Genomic DNA, 19,091 nt, shown 5'->3' on the forward strand with positions numbered 1-19,091 from the left:
CAAATGCAATGCTGCCCTTACAACAAAAAAAGGGGGATTTGCTAGAGGGATGAAATAAACCATAATATATGGTGGAAACGGCCTCACTGAGGGAAAGTGCACTGGTCCGGTAAGATTCCAGAGCACGCACCTGTCATAGTCCCACAGCGGGAGGCTAAAGTAGTAGGCTAACTGTGAGGCAATCCATACTACCAGGTGAAGCTGAAATAATTCTGTAATACAGATCAAATTCTCTAAAGGAAAAGTACTTGCTGATAGCTGCTATTCCCTAAAAAACAAGAAATTTAATTTCAACGCGTCTGCTAGCTTAGTAATTAGTCTCCAGGAAGCCAGACCTAAGGAAATCCATGCTTTCTCTAATGGTCTGCTTCCTGTATACTCTAAAAAACCTCCTTAGTACCTAAAATATTTTTCCTTTTATTTAAAGTAGATAAAGGTGCAAAGTCAAATTAGTGGATTCCCTGTTCTTTTTATTGTATGTATTAACAGTTCATTAGATTAGAATTTGTATTTGGTGTATCCTTTAGGGTGGGGCAAAAGTAGGTTTACAATTGTTTATATGGAAAATAATACAGTCATTAATAAATAATAATACAAAAATAAACTTTGTGTTTCACATACAACTGTAAACCTACTTTTGCCCCACCCTATAAAGTTCCTCAAAGAATTGGAGTTTTTAAAGGTTTCATTTATTTATTTTTAGAGAGAGGGGAAAAGAAGGGAGAGAAACATTGATGTATGACAATCAAACTGGTGACCTGTCGGTTTGCAAGTAGATGCTCAATCTGCTGAGCCACACCAGCCATGGAAATACTGGGTTTTAAATAAAGATCTCAAATGTAACTATTGAGAATAAAATCACTTACCTTGAAATTCTCTGTGATCAGAGTAAACAACTTAGTTGAGTTCCCCGCAACACAAGCAGTATTTGACATTATTATTTCCAAAGGTGATAAAATTTTGAGTTTAGTGATCACCTGAAATCATTTGAATAATCAATTTCTTAAATGTAAACTTAGGATTCTCTAAAACAAAAAAGTTTCAATCTTTTGAGAGAGAATTAAAATTACTTCATAAAATATAAAATTAACTGTCTTAATTACATATTTCAATTAAAAGGTATTTCTAATGATTGTATATTAAATATATATCCTATACAAATATAAATTAACATAAACATAAGTTGTATTTTAGTCACAATAGCTTGTAATATCTCTAAGTCTAAAAATTAATTTGAATTGATCAAATATGTATTCCTAAGATTTTTTAAAGAAATTTTTCTAACCAGCATTTTATTCATCTCTATCAAAAACACTCAAAAGAGCAACTATGGCGATACAATCAATATGACTTTACCAGTATAGCTTAGAAATTAAAAAGTAAAAAAATGAGAGATGAGAAACATTTGCTTTATGAGTTATGCTTTTCACAGTATAAGGTACATTTCTGAAAACTACCCTAGAACACAGAAATTCTTAGTCAGTTTGACTAAAATTCCTATTTTATAAAAAATTGCTTCCTATTCTTTTTAAGTTGCATAAAAATCTGAAATATACAGAGATGAAGGTAGTATGCTTTTTAGAATATAAAGAGTAGCCACAGACTACCTCTACCTGTTAAGTCACAAAAATTCCCATGGCAACAGACCAGTGGCCCCTCTTCATGAGTAATAAGAAGTAAAGGCAAGAAGAGATTAAATTATGACTAATCTAAGAGACCAACTTTCCTTAAACCTCAAAAATAATATTCAAGTATTTGAAATTCAGTAGAAATAACACTGTGGAGACAGCATTAATACACATATTATTTTTAGAATAAATCCAGGAATTACAATTTAAAGATAATTTTAGAAACTAATATTAACAGTAATTTAGAATGTTTAACAGCAAAACACTATTTTTAGGACTAGATATATTTAAAAATCAGATATAGAACAATTTTATTTTAATTCAGACTAACATTAAAATAATACCAAATAATCAGTATTCTACCAAAAAGTACACTAATTAGTAAAGTACTGACTTGAAAATGGCTAGTACCCACTAGATCAACCATTTTCTAGGATTATAAATACTCACTTTTGTATATGTTGTGTTGTCTGCAAACTGAGATAATATAATCTGTGGGCTTTTTAAATCAACACTTGCTATTCCTATTTCACCTCTGGCAAGTCCTCTCCCTTCTACGACAGCTACAATAACTGATGGGGAGTGTGCAGAAACTGCAGATGAGGACGTAGCTGCTAAAAAAAAAATTTAATGTGTAAACATTCATAATAATAATTTCTAGTTTTTTCTCAAGATCTCAAGGCTTCAAGTCTAGGACATGGCTATTAATATCCAAGACAATAATCCTTTTTTAGTCATTAAAAAATAAATTTTCATATTCAGACCAAATAAAAATATTAATTTCCACAGTATTTTGCCAAAACTTAAACTTCATTCACACTCAGAAATAACAAATTTACACAGTGTCTTATTTTGCATTTTATTGAAATGTAGTCTATAAAAGAAACACTGAATTCGGGATCAAAAAACCTAGATTATTTATCTTACTCTGTCATTTAAAAGCTATATAAATATGGCCATGGCTGGCATAGCTCAGTGGATTAAGCGCAGGCCTGCAAACTAAAGAATCATGGTTCGATTCCCAGTCAGGGCACATGCCTGGGTTACAGGTCAGTTCCCGGCAGGGGACGCACGAGAGGCAACCATACATTGATGTTTCTCTCCCTCTCTCCTTCCCTTCCCTCTAAAGATAAATAAATAAAATCTTTTTTTTAAAGCTATATAAATTTAAACAAATTATCTCATAATAAATAATCATCGATCACAAAATATAAAGGAATCAGTGCTCTGCCTAACTCAAGTATAAAACATTATATAACTATAAACTCCAATTTCAAGATATCTGTGTAATGGTGGATATCTTATTTCTTAATGTGACAAGAATGTCCTAAATTCTCCCCTTGGATTAATTCATTTCATTGTCACAACAGTTCTATCGGACATCATTATTTTCTCCACTTACTTACAAGAGCACTGAGGCACAGATGGAACTGGCAGAGTCAGAATTTGTACTCAGGAAGTCTGGTTTCGAGTATGGTGCTCTTGATCACTACATATATGAATATAACTGGTTTTGAGATATGTGCCTTATAAACAGGTAGGTTGTTTGACCTTTCTGAACTACTATTTCTTCATTTGTAAATTGAAAATACAGAACCTTTTACACAAAGTTGTTTTAAGAATGCAATAATATAAAAGTGTTTGTAAAGTATATGAAATTATTTAAATATACAGCATTATTCATAGATAAAAATGTCAGACTAAAAATACCTAAATTTTATTTTCAAAGTAAAATTTCTTATATTCCCTTGTCAACATTTCTAGGTACCCCTTTTCATCCCTCCTTTCTCTCCCTGACCTAGATTACTTTTTTCTAGTCTTCTACTAATATGTATACAAAATTACTTACACATTTATCTTGTTAGTAGTCAACTTAAGAATTCATGTAAAAAGCTACTATGCCTAGTTTTCAGAATCCTTTTGCCATGAAAGCCATGTTATACATTGTGATTGAGCTCACATTACATCTATAGGAGTCAGTTGAAGCTCTGCAATAGAATATGACCTTCCTATTTGTAACTGTAAAATAATACCACTTTCCAATGGAAATTTCAGTACTCTCAGCAGACACGTCCTTTAAACTTCTATAAGAATACTTACTGTTATCTCTGTTATAAACAATCCTACAATACTATAGAGTGTGGCAAAATAGGTATACAATTGGATGTGAAACACAGAGTTTATTCTTATATTATTATTCATTAATTATTGTAGTTTTACACACAATTGTAAATCTACTTTTGCCCCACCCTGCATAATGAGCATCCTTATGCATAAAGCTTTTTTCTGGGTCTCTTATTATTTGCTTAAAGTGGATCCTTGGAAGTCAAATAATAGAAAGCCACCATTTTAATTTTATTAAACTTATTGGAATGACATTAGTTAATAAAATTATATAGGATTCAAGTATAAAACCCTATGATACATCATGGATATTGCATTGTATCCCCAGAACACTACCATTTTTTAAGGATCTCATATATATTAGCAAATTTCCTTTCAGAATTATGCCAATTTTTAATTCCATCAGCAGTATGAGAAAAAACAATTTTATAGTATCCTTACCAAAAATTACCTCTAAAATGTATTATTATTATTATTATTATTGGTTAATTTAATAGATTTAAGCTTAAATTCCTATTTTTTAAATGACTATAAAAATTGAATATAATTTAACACATTCCTCTGTTTTCTGTATTTTCTTTTGAGATGTTTATACCCTTTTAATATAATTTTTACTAGGTCTTTTTAATTTTTTATGTATTGATTTTAGAGAGAGAAAGGGAGGGAAGGGGAGAGGGATAGAGAGATAGAAACACAGAGTTGCTGTTCCACTTATTTATGCATTCACTGGTTGCTTCCCCTTGAGCCCCTGACTGGAGGTAAAATCTGCAACCTTGGTATATCAGAATGACACCCTAACCAAGTTACCTGGTCAGGGGTACAATTTTTACTAGGTCTTAATGTTTTCAATCTGTTTTTATGAGTATTTTGTAACTCAATCAGAATAATTTGTAGTTACTACTAATATTAATTTTTTCATATCTCAAAGATTTCTTCTTTGTATAGACAATGCTTTTGTTTATAATTTCTTCCATTACTTTTCTTCTAAGAAACTCCTCCTTCATTAAGATATCTGATATGCTGCCCTGACTAGTGTGGCTCAGTTGGTTGGATGTCATCCTGCAAGGTGAGAAGTCACCAGTTCAATTCCCTGTCCCCAGTTGGGGCACCTACAAGAGGCAAACAATCAAAATGTTTCTCTCTCTCCCTTTCTTCCTCTTCCCCCCTCCCAGAAATAAACAAAATATTTTCTAAAAGATATTTGATATGCATTACTATTTTTTTTGCTTTTTTAACTTATTTTATTCATTTCAATCTTTAATTTGGGTAGAACTTTAAACAGTATAGGTATCTACATGTCTGGAATAAGGATAACCAGGCACATAGATTTAGACTCATTCATAAGCAGTTCCTAAAGTCTAGCTAGACAGTTAAAGATTTGGAAGGAATAGGATTAGAAGATGGTGACAAGAAAAGCTGGGGAAGATGTGGATGAATCTCTTAGAATGGGCATAAACTTTGAGCATCCACTGCAGAGGACACTCTTAATAATCAGGTGGACAAAATAATATGCTCTGTGGATATGAAGTAGCCTCTTTACCAAGCTACCCAGGTATTTCCTCAATAGACCCATAATCAAAGCGGCCACAGTGGCAAGGATGGCGCCTATGCATGGGCTCAACATGAGTTCCTTCTTACCAAAGCTGACTTGGTTAATCATACTGCTGAGTGCCTAATCTGCCAACATTAAAATTCAACATTAAATGCCCCCCAAAGCACCATTCCCCAGGGAGACAGCCCATAACCTTAGATTCATTACACTAGATTTCTTCCATTATGGAGGGGGAAAATATTCATCCTCACTAGAACAAATACATGCTGTAGATACAGATTTCCCTTCTTTGCCCACAATGCTTTCACCAGCATTACCATGTATAAATTCATAGTATCACTTACTCACCATCAAGGTGTTCAGCACAGTGATACATCTGATCGAGGAGCTCATTTCATAGCAAAGGAAATACATCAATGGACCCGGGCCCATAGAATTGACTGATCTTACCACATATCCCACCACTCAGAAATGTTGAGCTTAACAGAATAGCAGAATGGCTTTTTAAACTCCATTATGGTGTCAACTAGAGTACAGCACTCTCAAAGAATGGGTTCTATCTTAGAGAATGCTGTATATGTTTTGAATCAGAGACCATTAAAAGATGCTGTATTCCTCAGAGCCAGAATATACAGGTCCGGGAATCAAAAGGTAGAAGTGGGAGTAACTACTCACACTATCATACCTATGAGCCCACCTTAAGCATTTTTATGTTCCATCCTGTCAACTTTGAGCTCTGCTGGTTTGGAGATCTTACTTTCTACAAGGTTGTTGCTTCCACCAGATGACACAACCACGGTTCCACTGATTTGGAAGATGAAATTCCCACCTGACCATTTTTAGCTCTTTATGTATGCTATTGAACCAATTAGCAACGAAAGGTTGGGGGGCATCTATGAGTAAAGTGGTCAATCCTGATTACCAGTGGGAAATCATGTTGCTACACACAATCGAGGCAAAGTGGACTATGTATGAAACTCAGGGAATTCTCTGAGGCATATCTCAGTATTTCCAAGAGCACAGATTAATAGAAAAGTACAGCAACCAAAAAAAAAAGAGTTGACTATATGAAGAGGGGAAGAAAGAGTTTTCTAAGCAAAGGAAAGAGCATACATAAAAGAGAGAGAGTACCATGTTCAAGGTACAGAAAAAAGTTGAGTAAGGTTAAAATGTAAAATACAAGTGAGAAAATAGGTGAGACGAAGCTGGAAAGCCTGACTAAATCTATATCATGCACTCCCTCATAAACTATATCAAGATATTTAAACTTGATCTTAACAGCAATGGGGAGCCAAAAGTTATTAGAAATAATAATAATACAACAATATGGCTATCATGGGATAAACTGTGCCCCCCCCACACAAATTCATATGGTGAAGTCCTAACCATTTGGTTCACTGGGATAGTAACTGAATTCAGAATGTGATTATACAAGGTGGGGGAAAAGGTAGGTCTATAGGGATGAGTATACAACACACAGACTTTATTCTTGTAGTACTTATTAATTATTGTATTATTTTCCATGCAAACAACTGTAAATCTTTTCACACTCTGTTTTTGGAGATAAGGTCTTTAGAGAAATCAGTAAGGTTAAATGAGATCATTAGGCTAAGCCTTAATCCAATATGACTGGTGTCCTTATAAAATTAGAAGATTAGGACACACACCAGAACAGGGGTGCTATGTAAAGGGACCAGAAGAAGAGAGCCATCTGCAAATCAAAGAGAGAGGGAGGCCTCTGAATAAAGGCAATCTACTGATATCTTGACCCTGAACTTCTAGCCATTAGAACAGTGAGAAAGTAAATTTTTATTTAAACCACCAAGTCAGTGGTAGTTTGTTATGGCAATATTAGGAAACTAATACAGTCACTGACAATAAAAATCAAGAGAAAGAACAACAAAAGAAAAAATTTCAAAAAAATGAGGGAAGTATAAGGAGCCTCCGGGATAACTTCAACTGTTCCAACATTCACATCATAGGGGTACCAGAGGGGTAGAGAAAAAGCAAGAAATTAGAAATCTATTTGAAAAAATAATGAAAGAAAACTTCCCTCATTTGGTGAAGGAAATAGACATGCAAGTCCAGGAAGCACAGAGAGACCCAAACAATATGGATGCAAATAGGCCCACTCCAAGACACATAATAATTAAAATGCCAAAGATTAAAGTAAAGAGAGAATCTTAAAAGCCCCAAGAGAAAAGCTGTTAGTTACCTACAGGGGAATTCCCATAAGACTGTCAGCTGACTTTTCAAAAGAAACTCTGCAGGCTAGAAGGGATTGGCAAGAAATATTCAAAGTCATGAAAAGCAGGGACCTATAGCCAAGATTGCTCTACCCAGCAAAGCTATCATTTACAATCAAAGGGCAGATGAAGAACTTCCCAGACAAGAAAAAGATAAAGGAGTTCATTATCACCAACCATTATTACATGAAATGTTAAAGGGACTTAGGAAAAACAAGATCATAACTATGAACAATAAACTGGCAATGAACACATATCTCTCAAAAATTGAATCTAAAAAACAAACTAAGTAAATAAGAACAGAAACAGAATCATGGATACAGAGTATTTTGAAGGTTGCCAGATTGGAGGGGGTTGTGGGGAAATGGGTGAAAAGGTAAGGGGATTAAGAAGTACAAAAAGGTAGTTACGGAATACCCATGGGGATGTCAAGTACAGTATAAGAAATGGAGTAGCCAAAGAACTTATATTCATGACCATGTACGTGAACAATGGTGGGGAGATTGCCTGAGGGAGAGTAGGTGCTGGGTGGAGGGAGGACAAAGGGGGAAAATCAAGACAACTATAATAGCATAATCAATAAAATATAATTTAAAAAATTATCAGAAACAGAAATAAATCTAACATATATAAAATCTGTATGTAGAAAATTATAAAACCTTGTGGAAAAACTTTATACAAGGCCTAAGTGAAGAGATATCCACATTCATGGATGAAATACTCAGTATTTTAATTCTCTCTAAAGGGATCTACTGATTAGTACAAATGCAACTTCAATTAATAATTCAATGTGTTGTTTGAGACACACTTGATAAACTGACCTAAAAACGATATGGAATAGCAAAGGGACAAGAAGAGTCAAGACTCCTCTGAAGAAGAAAAAATGGTCAGTGGAAGATAAAGGTGGGAGGGCTGCCCTTGTAGAAATCAAGATGTAATACACAGCTGAAGACAGTGTGATATTGGCAGAGATAGACATAATGACTCATGGAGGTTAAAAGAGAGGTAGAAACAGAAGCATAAATATTTGGGTCTATGATACATGACAAAGGTGGCATTCCCATTCAGTGGAGGAACGATATTCAAGAAATAGACATTATCTCTATGAGAAAAATGAAATTGACTTATCTCATAAACAAAAAATCAATTCCAGGTACATTAAAAACTTAAATATAAAATGAAAAACTTCAAAACTCTTGGGAGTTACAGGCAGATATTTTTCTGTCCTGGGACAGAAATAAAGTTCCTAATCGATATACACAAAGCAGTAATCACAGAAGGAAATATTGACAAATTTGACACTATTAAAATGAAAAATTCCAATTTCTGCTTTCTAGTAATGATAGACAGAGTTATTAAACCAATTCTTTTGATGAAAACAACAAATTCCTAAACAAAACATAAATATACAAACATATATGCCAAAACCATACAAAACATAAACATAACAAAAATCCAAACAAACATACAAAAAACTTCTTAAAAGCACGGAAGAGTTTCAGGAATGCCTGTGTTTATACGTCAGAATATGTTGAATTATACACGTAAATTTTTTTGTTTTGCTTTTTTTAAAGATTTTATTTATCTATTTTTAGAAAGAGGAGAAGGGAGGGAAAAAGAGAGGGAAACATCAATGTTTCCAAACATCAGTGTGGTTGCTTCTCACACTCCCCCTACTGGGGACTTGGTCCTCAACCCAGGTATGTGCCCTGACTGGGAACAGAACTGGGGACCCTTTGGTTCACAGATCAGCACTCAATTTGCTGAGCCACACCAGCCCGAGTGAATTATACACTTTAAATGTGCAGTTTATTGTATGCCAATTATATCTTAATAAAGGTGTTAAAAATACACCATGAGGTCATACTGATACTTTCAATTTACCTTTAAAAAATATTAAAGAGCAGAAAGATACTGAGGAATTTTGGGGTGTATACCAGAAAATATAAGAATCTGAAAATGTAAGCCTAGCAAAAGTAGTAAATGTTTCTTTGAGGTCAATTGACTATATAAAAGTATAGAAGTAAGACTTCTGGCCAAGATGGAGGCATAGGTGGAAACACTGTGCCCTCTCCCACAATTAAACTTAAAGACAGGTAAGTTTTAGAAACAAAAATGCAGCCAAAACAGTGAAAATTGAACTGTATGGAAGTCCAACAACAAGGAACCACTCAGTCAGACCAATAAGAGGGGTGGAGTCAGCAGTGGAGCAGGGTGGGGCTGGCTGACCCAGGAGTGGAGGCTGAGGCAGTTGGTGGATCCCAGGTGTGGGGCGGTGACCGGCAGACCCAGTGAGGGCACAGGGCAGCTGGCTGGCTGCAGTCACACATTCACGCACAGATAAACGAAGCCAAGGAGTGAACAGTGAGACAGACGGCTCAGGCTAGGGCCTCAGTGGGAATTAGAGCCTGAAAGCACCAACTGGAAAGACTTTCTTGGGGTTGAGAGGCAGGGAGAGGCTCCCAGGCCCACAGAGAGTTTGCTGGAGAGACCCACAGGGTCCTGGAGAGTACACGGGTCCACACATCCGGGAACCAGTAGCAGAGGGGCTCAATTAGCTTGTGGGAAGCCGCAAAGGGGACAGAAATCTGAGAGAGAGCGTGGAGCTGAGCAAAGTGCCATTTTTTTCCCTCTCTGACACCGCCCCCACATACAGCATCACAACCCAGCTACTGGGTCGCCTGGCCCTGGTGAACACCTAAGGCTCCGCCCCTCATACATAACAGGTGTGAACAGACCAAACATTATGACTCAAGAACAGTCCAAAGCTCCAGAGCCTGTAAGTCTAAGGGACCAAGAAATAGCCAAACTTTCAGATGCACAGTTCAAAATACTGGTGATCAGGATGCTCACAGAACTGGTTGATTTTAGCCACAAATTAGAGGAACAAACGGAGGCTAAACTGATTGAAATGAAGGGAAATGCACAGGAAACCAATAGTGATGGAAAGGAAACTGGGACTCAAATCAAGGGGGTGGACCTGAAGGAAGAAACAACCAACCAAACAGAAAAGAAGAAACAAGAATTCAAAAAATGAGGAGAGGCTTAGGAACCTCCAGGACATCTTTAAATGTTCCAATATCCAAATTATAGGGGTACCACAAGGGGAAGATGAACAGCCATGAATGGAAAACTTATTTGAACAAATAATAAAGGAGAACTTCCCCAATCTGGCAAAGGAAATAGACTTCCAGGAAGTCCAGGAAGCTCAGAGAGTCCCAAAGAAGTTGGATCCAAGAAGGAACACACCAAGGCACATCATAATTACATTAGTCAAGATTAAAATGAAGGAGAGAATTCTAGAAGCAGCAAGAGATAAGGGGACAGTCACCTACAAAGGAGTGCCCATCAGACTGTCAGCTGATTTCTCAAAAGAGACTTTAAAGGCAAGAAGGGGCTGGAAAGAAGTATTCCAAGTCATGAAATCCAAAGACCTACAGCCAAGATTGCTCTACCCAGCGAAGCTTTCATTTAGAATGAAAGGGCAGATATAGTGCTTCTCAGACAAGGTCAAGTTCAAGGAGTTCATCATCACCAAGCCCTTATTATATAAAATGTTAAAGGGACTTATCTAAGAAAAAGAAGATAAAAAATATGAACAGTGAAAGGACAGCAAACTCACAGTTATTAACAACCACTTCTAAAACAAAAGCAAACTAAGAGGACAGCTAGATCGGGAGCGGAAACATACAAATGGAGATCACATGGAGGGTTAGCAACAGGGGAGTGGGAGGAGGAGAAGGGGGAAGAAGGTATAGAGAATAAGTAGCATGGATGGTAGGTAGAAAATAGACAGCGGGGAGGGCAGGAACGCTATGGGAAATATAGAATCTAAAGAACTTGTGACACATGGATATGAATGAAAGGGGAGGGATAGTGGTGGAGGAGTGTGCAGGATGGAGGGGAGTGAAGGGGGGGAAATAGGACAACTGTAGTGGCATAATCAATAAAATATATTTTAAAAAAAGAAAAGAGTATAGAAGTAAAAAAAAGAAAGAAAAATATATACTACTTAAGTACTTAAGTACTTAAGCAATTTACTTAAGTACTTAAGCACTAACAAACAAGAGTTGCTATAAACTTTGAGGCAAAAAGCATATCTAGAGATGAAGACAGCCATTTTATAGCAAGACATATTACTAAATTTTTATATTCCTACTAAAATAGCTTCAAAATACTAAAAAAATTACAGAACTACAAGAGAAATAAGTAAGTTCACAATCATAATGGAAGATTTTAACATGTCTCTATAAAAAAGTCAGTAGTGATACAGACTTAACCAACCCAACTTTAAAAATTACCTAGTAGAAATCTATATACACAATTGTAAAAAAACCACATTCTTTTCAAGCAGATACAGAACATTTACTAAAAAATTAAGATTTTCTGTTTATCAAAGGACATCACAAAGAAAGGAAGAAGACATACTACAAACCTACAGAAGCTATATACATGCAATCATCAAAAGATTTAGTATTCAGAATATACAAATAAGTTCTCCAAATCCAGAAAATAATCTTAAAGAAAAATGGGCAAAGGACATAAACAGTCACTTCACAAAAAATGAGCGCTATGACCAAAAGTATACAAAAAGATAATCAACCTCATTGGTAACTAGAACAATGCAAATTCAGACTACAGAGCAGTATTTTACAACTGTTAGAGTGGTAAACATTAAGAAAATCTGACCAAATCAAATGTTGAGAAGGATGTAGAATAACTAGAACTCTCATTAATTCTTAGTAAGACTGTAGTTGGTACAAACACTCAGAAAAACAATCTGTCATAATCTTGTAAATTCACATGAAAACATTCACATACTCGGTAACCAAGAAATTCTACTGTATGAACCTCAGGGAATGTTTATACATTAAGACCTATTTCACTCATTTTCCCCTCAAGAAAATCTAGTAGATTTAGATAAAAACTAAAATTTAAGTATTTTTTAAAACCAGAATCAGCTTCTAGATTTAAACAAACATTATGTACAAAAGGGACAGCTCTTCCTTTCCTGTGCTTCCTTTCTGTGCTCAGAAAGGTTAAAATAATGTAGACCTGCATTTATTAACAAACTATCGAAACTACATAGGTTTATTAAACTTGTCTCAGATTACATATTGGATAAATGAATGTATTTATCTTTTAATCACTCATATCAGTTTCAGAACACTTCCAATGAACTTAGCCATCCTAATTCATAATTTTAAAACCTTTTAAAGTTTCAAAAAGTCACTTAGGTCAATATTCCACTCATTTTACCTGAATATCCCATTTGTGGTGTCCAACTTTTATAACCTGATCTCTGGGGATTTCCAGCAGACAATGGAGTTTTTACTGTTCGAACATAATTATTGTCTTGTGCGGAAGAAGAGCTTGTACCAAAAGTAAACTTTGATGCACATGTCTTTTCTGCATAAGATCTTTTGTTTCCAAAGTATGAACCTAAATTCAAAAAATTAAAAATCAATTCTTAAAGATTTATAACTATGCAATTATGTATTAATCCCTATAATTTATACCATGCTCACTTTCTATAAAATTTTATCAGTTAATGATTTTTTAAAATGTAACAAATTATGATAAATGACATTACTGATAAATAATCTTGTACTAAAACATAAGGAAAAGTGTTTGCTTATATGGCTTTTGCTTCTACAGGTTCACTAACACTACTCTTGCTAAAATTGTAAATTACCTTCCAATCTTTAAACACACCATATAGGTTTACTTATGAGGCTGCCTTTCCTCTGTTGACTTCTGCATTAAAATTTTCTCCTCCCATGTAAATGTACAAAGAAAGTACTAGATTCACTTGAATTCAGTTACTTACTTAAACTGTTGGTCTGAGACATTATCTATTTTACAGGGTTGTCATAAAAGTGAAAAGAATGTACAACAACAGCCTGCATAGTGTCTTTTAAAAAAATAATGGGGCTCTTTTCTCACATTCCCTTTTATTTCCATGACAACTTTCTATGTTGATTCTCCTTAAGTCGCTTTTTAGTTTCCTTTGCCAAGTCCCTTTTCCTCTGTCTGCCTCTAAACTATTGGTTTCCCAGGGTTCCATACCTTTTCACCACCTCTCATATTAACATTACCCATTTTCTCTGGGAATCTCATCTATTATCTTGGTTTCTATTAATATCTATTTCCTGACAACTCTCAAGCCTTCAAACACAGCCCTAACTCCTCGACACTGAGGAGTGTCACAGGTTGGCAAACTTTAATAAAGGGCCAGATGGTAAATATTTTAAGCTTTGTAGGCCATCAGATCTGTCACAATTACTCAACCCTGACACTATAGTGGGAAAGCAGCCATACACAATATGTAATTGAATGAGCATGACTGTATTTCAATTGAACTTTATGTGTAGACACTGAAATCTGAATTTCATGTAATTTTCACACAACACAAAATATTATTCTTCTTTTACTTTTTCAGTCCTAAAATGCAAAGTGCAAAAACCACCCTGGCTGCTGTGGCTCAGAGGACTGAGTGCTGGCCTGTGAACCAAAACGTTGCTGGTTCAATTCCCAGTCAGGGCACATGCTTGGGTTGTGGGCTAGGTTCCAGGTTGGGGACATGCCAGAGGCAGCCAACTGATGTTTCTCTCTCATAAAGATGTTTCTCTCCCTCTCTCTCCCTCTTCCTTCCCCTCTCTCTGAAATAAACAAAACCTTTTTTAAAATGCACAAATCACTCTTACATCGATACCTGCATTATTCAATATAGTAGCTATTTAAAACATGTAGCTATTCACATTAAATCAGAAATAAATAAAATTTAAAATTCAGTTCTTATATCACACTAGTCATGTTTCAAATGCTCTCAAGCTACATTCAGTTAGTGGCTACCATATCAGCATAGATATGGAATATTTCTATCATCACAAATTTCTACCAGACATTGTAGCTCTAGATCCCTATGTCTATTGATCTTTTGGATGTGAACCTTTAGATATCTTCCTCAAATTTTTAAATGTCCATAACTGAACTCAGTATCTTTTCCTCAAAATTAATTTTTTTTATTACCAGTTGTGGTCAACTGTGCCATCTTGTACCATTACCCAAGCCATAAACTTAGGAGTCATTCTTAATTCCCCATTCATCAATTCTAACAATCAATCCATGACCAAGTCTCATAACTCTTTTTCTTTAAATATCTAAAATTCCTCTCCACCTCCATTCTTCCTAGCCCATTTCAGGCCCTTATCTTCTTCAGAACCTTTGCAAATCTCCTAATTGTTCTCCTTGTCTTCAGTATTTTGCCTAATAGTCTTCATATTGCTTTTAGAAAAGGAGATTTCACCGTATGTTTCTCATTCTTACAACTCCTCAGGGTCTCCCCATACTCACCATATGATAAAATCTAACTCCCAGCAAAAGTTGGATGACATATTCAAACTAGAATAACTGTAGGAGTTTGACAAAAGGAATATTTACAAAGGTGTGGAAAGAGTGTAAGGATAACATCATAAAGAAGAGCGTACCTCTGGAAGAAAGTGTGTTCCATTACCATCTATAGGCTTAAAGAAGCTAAGGAAAGGAGTGGGTGGTTACCAGAATCTGAAGAGAGGGCTGTGTCTTCTTCTGTTTACTTTTAGATTCTAAGCTCATTCTTGAAACTCACTCACTCTTTTCCTTGACCTCTATTTTGCTGTACCTTCTTTATCTTCTTCCCTCTAACCTCAAATATACTGGGAATTTATAAATCTGTATCTCTCCCAAGTTTCTCTTCTTAGCCCCAGATCCGTATGTTCAGTTGCCTTAATATGAATATTTTGATATCGAAGAGGTTCTTCAGAGCCATCGTGTCCATAGAGAATTCATCATTTTCCCTCTAAAAGGTGGTTCTCCACCCAAATGCCTCCCCTACCACCCCCAGGATACAGTACTACAATGTACCCATTAACCAAAGCCAGAGACCTGTTGTTGGCATGGCAAACAAAACCTATTTGCCTCCCCTACCAACTGCCAAAAAGTACTTCAAGTTTCTATCAGATTACCCTACTGCTCTAGCCAAACAAAATTATTTGTAGGCATGTTACATCATACTTCTGTGCTTTTGCATAAGGTTTTTTTTCTTAAGAATGTTCAGTTGTTCTTTCCTCTTTAGCTAACACTCTTTGTCCTAATTATACTTCAACACCAGGTCAAGTTGTATTCCTTCTGTAAAATTTTCCTTTTGTTTCCCTACCTTTCATACAAAGACCCCAAACATCTGTGAATACCTCAAATACAGTTTGAGGTATTTAAAAACTTTATTTATTGATGTTTAAGTCTGTCTTCCCTACTGAACTGTAAGTTCCCAGGGAACCCATATTATTATTATTCTCATCTCTTAGCATTACTATTTCACCCATGAGGGCCTTGGGTCCTTCTGTAAATGGGGACAAAAAAGAAAAAAAAAACACTGCAGAATTACTATGAGGATCATAAACACCACATGCCTAGTAAGGAGCTGAGAGTAGGCAGGCACTCATTAATTGGTGGATGCTATTATTAGTGTTGAAAATAAATGTGTGACAAATCATTTCATGAAGAGGAGGATTATACTAACAAAGTGAACATGCATATTGCCTTGTAAAAACTCCAAGTAGCTTAGAAAATAACCCCAGTTAGCTTAGAAAATGGAGTAACCATTAAGAGCTGATGGGAGATAAGGCTGTAAAGTCCAGAAACAGACCCTGAACGGCCTGTTATCCTGCTCAAGAGTTTGATCTTTTACCTGAAAATTGCCACTGACGTAAATGGCAAGGGATATGATAACATTTTCACTTTCCATATGACTCTGGTGACACTAAGCTTGGAAAAAGAAATACTTAGAAGTTTGATGCAACAATTCAGACATAAAATTTGAGGGCCTATAATGGGACAGAGATAAGGACAGAATTATTTGAACAATATAGAGAGGACTATATTTGGATGTTGTGAGTGAGGGAACATTTGAATTGTTAAAATCTTCTAAGTTTAAGATTTAGGCAGCCCAATGATTGAGTTAAGTGGAAGATGAATTCAACTAATCATATAGTGAGTCTGAGGTGTCCATAGGGCCCTCACTTGAAACTCTTCAGACGACAGTCTGAAATTGGAATTTGTAGTATAGATGCAATGAGCACTGTGGTGATAATCATCACATCCAGGTTGAAGTGGTCTAGAAGGCAAAAAAAAAACCTCTAAGGACAAACCAATAATTAGGAAACTAACAAAGCTGAGCAGAGTTCTCTGGAATGTAGGAGAAAATTGGAGGAGTAGAATCAAGAAAACCAAATTAAGAGAATTCTTGAGAAGACTGATGAGTATTAAATACAGTGGAAAGGTCACAAAGGATAAACTGAAAAGTGACCACTGGATCCGACATTTGTTTACTTCCCATTAAGCTGCAATAGAATGTGAAAAAAGTGATGGTTTTGCCATGGGTGATCAAATATAAAATAAATGAGTTGAACTCACCTTGAAGGATACACATTTTAAAATACTAAGCACACCATTAACATGAATTTGATAAAATGTTAAGTTTAATCTATTTTCATCATATCCTAGAAGGCCTGGAGACTTAAGTTCAGGAGCCAATAGGTTCATCACTCCTATCACCAAACTGTACACAAATTCTATCATTTTGTCATATACAGTTGGCCCTTGAACAGGTGTTTGAACCATGCAGGTCCTTATAAGCATATTTTTTTCAATAAGTACTATCAATATATTTCCTTATAATTGTTTTGCGTTATTACTTTTTATTGTGAAACATACCAGTATGTGAACATACAGGTATTTAATCACAGATTTTTCTTAATAATATTCTTTTCTCTAACTTGCTTTATAGTAAGAATACAGTATATAGCACATATAAACATAGAAAACACACATTAATCGACTATATTATCAGTGGTAAGGCTTTCGGTCAACAGTAGGCTATTAGAAAAGTTTTGAGGGTGTCCAGTTATTCAAGGATTTTCGACTGGGTAGGGTTGCGACCCTACCACCACCCCACACACTATCAATGACCAACTGTATTTTGGGTGGGGAAGGCTGGGCTAAAGGAAGGAGCGATATTATACCGGATACTCTGGCCTTCATCAGAACTTCGCCATCCACCATCACATCCTCGTAATAATATCAATTTGGAGAGTCCAGCCTTTTAATCACTCAGACCCTCAAATTCCCAGAGCGCCTGGTTGTCACCCTCCAACCAAACCACAACTGAAATCTCACTGCGCAAACCACCAGCCCCTGCTCCCTGAACCTCCAGGAGCTTCAGGTCAGCCCCCGTGGGGAATCCGTTCCCCACTCCTTGCCTTGAGCTGGCAGGGTACGTGGCGCAAGCCGAGGGAGGCTGCTGCTGCTGCTGCTGCTGCTCCGGTCGCCTGCGGCCCCAGACGTGCCGGTCGGCGTGGCGGCCGAGGCCTTGGCTGAAGGGTGGCTCTGGGGTGTCTCCTGGATCCCGAAATTGTAGCGGGGCCCTTGGGACCGAGCCTCTAGAGATTCAAGAGAAACAGCAGGGGCAAAAGGTGAAGCTGAAGAGATCTCAGGCCTCAGCATCTTCACAAACCTCAGGCCCCAGGGTGACACTTCCGAACGGGACCTTAGCTGTGAGAAAGAAGCAACGCAGGGAAAAGGCGGGAGGACGTCGCGCAAAGGCACGCACGGAGCCACAGAGCGCAGGCGCAAAGCCACAGAGCGCAGGCGCAAAGCCACAGAGCGCAGGGGCAGAGGACCCTAGCTTTCCATACCACCTTTCCCTTATTCATAACTGGTGTACACCCCTGCAGGATTTGGCTATGGCCTTTATCTGAGGTACAGTACTCCTCAACATGTAGTTTAGGTGGTACCCTGCATGTAGGTAGCCTACCAATGACCATCAGTTTGGTAGCCCCATTATTTACATAGCACCCTATTTCTTGTATCCCAAGGCTTAACATTTCCCATATACTCCCAAATACACTAGCTCCTTTTTCATGCTTACACTTTATGGTACAATCCGTCTAACATGGGTCTTGTGGCTAAATACAGGGAAGAGCAGTTAACCTCTTAAGTGTAAGCATCCACAAGGACACTAGCACTGCAAGACAGCCTTCAACCAGTAAACAGATGGTTCTGTACACAGTATAATACGAACCAGGCAAACAATGGATCTCTCCTGGGGCAGTTTTAATAGATCCCAATCTCTCAATTTCTACTATTGAGGTTTCACACCTGTAATTCATTTAGGAGCAGACTATACTTCAAACTCTAGCTTTTCAACAAATAATCTTTGGGAAACTATGTATCTGCTCAGTTTTCTTCAGTATGGAAATAGTATCAACTTCATACAGATACACTCTTGATACCCTTAGAAGGCATCCTTTTAAAACACTGAACACATGCAATTATCATAAATTGGGTATTCAGAGTAGTTCAACCACAGGCAATGATGGCAGCCCTCCAAGCTTCTTCAAACACTTCCTGTGCATGCCATTTAAATGTTCCACCTAATGACTTGCAAGCTTTCAGTAAGACTGCAACTTAGCCAAAACTCTTCAAATTAGTTACCTGTCAAAA

General features: G+C 36.5%; 1 protein-coding gene across 1 annotated transcript in view; it reads right to left on the bottom strand.

Annotated features, from left to right (window-relative positions):
• Nucleotides 1-18,861, bottom strand: part of MSH4 (mutS homolog 4) — a 74,517-nt gene extending 55,656 nt beyond the window's left edge. The window contains exons 1-4 of the mRNA XM_037042238.1: nt 17,849-18,861; nt 12,810-12,992; nt 2,079-2,239; nt 867-977 (exon numbers count right to left, since the gene is read on the bottom strand). Of these exons, the coding sequence (XP_036898133.1) occupies nt 867-977; nt 2,079-2,239; nt 12,810-12,992; nt 17,849-18,092 (699 nt within the window). The 5' untranslated portion in view covers nt 18,093-18,861. The remainder of the gene's footprint in view (nt 1-866; nt 978-2,078; nt 2,240-12,809; nt 12,993-17,848) is intronic.
• Between the last annotated feature and the right edge of the window lie 230 nt (nt 18,862-19,091).

Source organism: Sturnira hondurensis, unplaced genomic scaffold, assembly GCF_014824575.4.
Source record: "Sturnira hondurensis isolate 20B ecotype Veracruz unplaced genomic scaffold, ASM1482457v3 Scaffold0000648, whole genome shotgun sequence".
NCBI classification, from domain to species: domain Eukaryota; kingdom Metazoa; phylum Chordata; class Mammalia; order Chiroptera; family Phyllostomidae; genus Sturnira; species Sturnira hondurensis.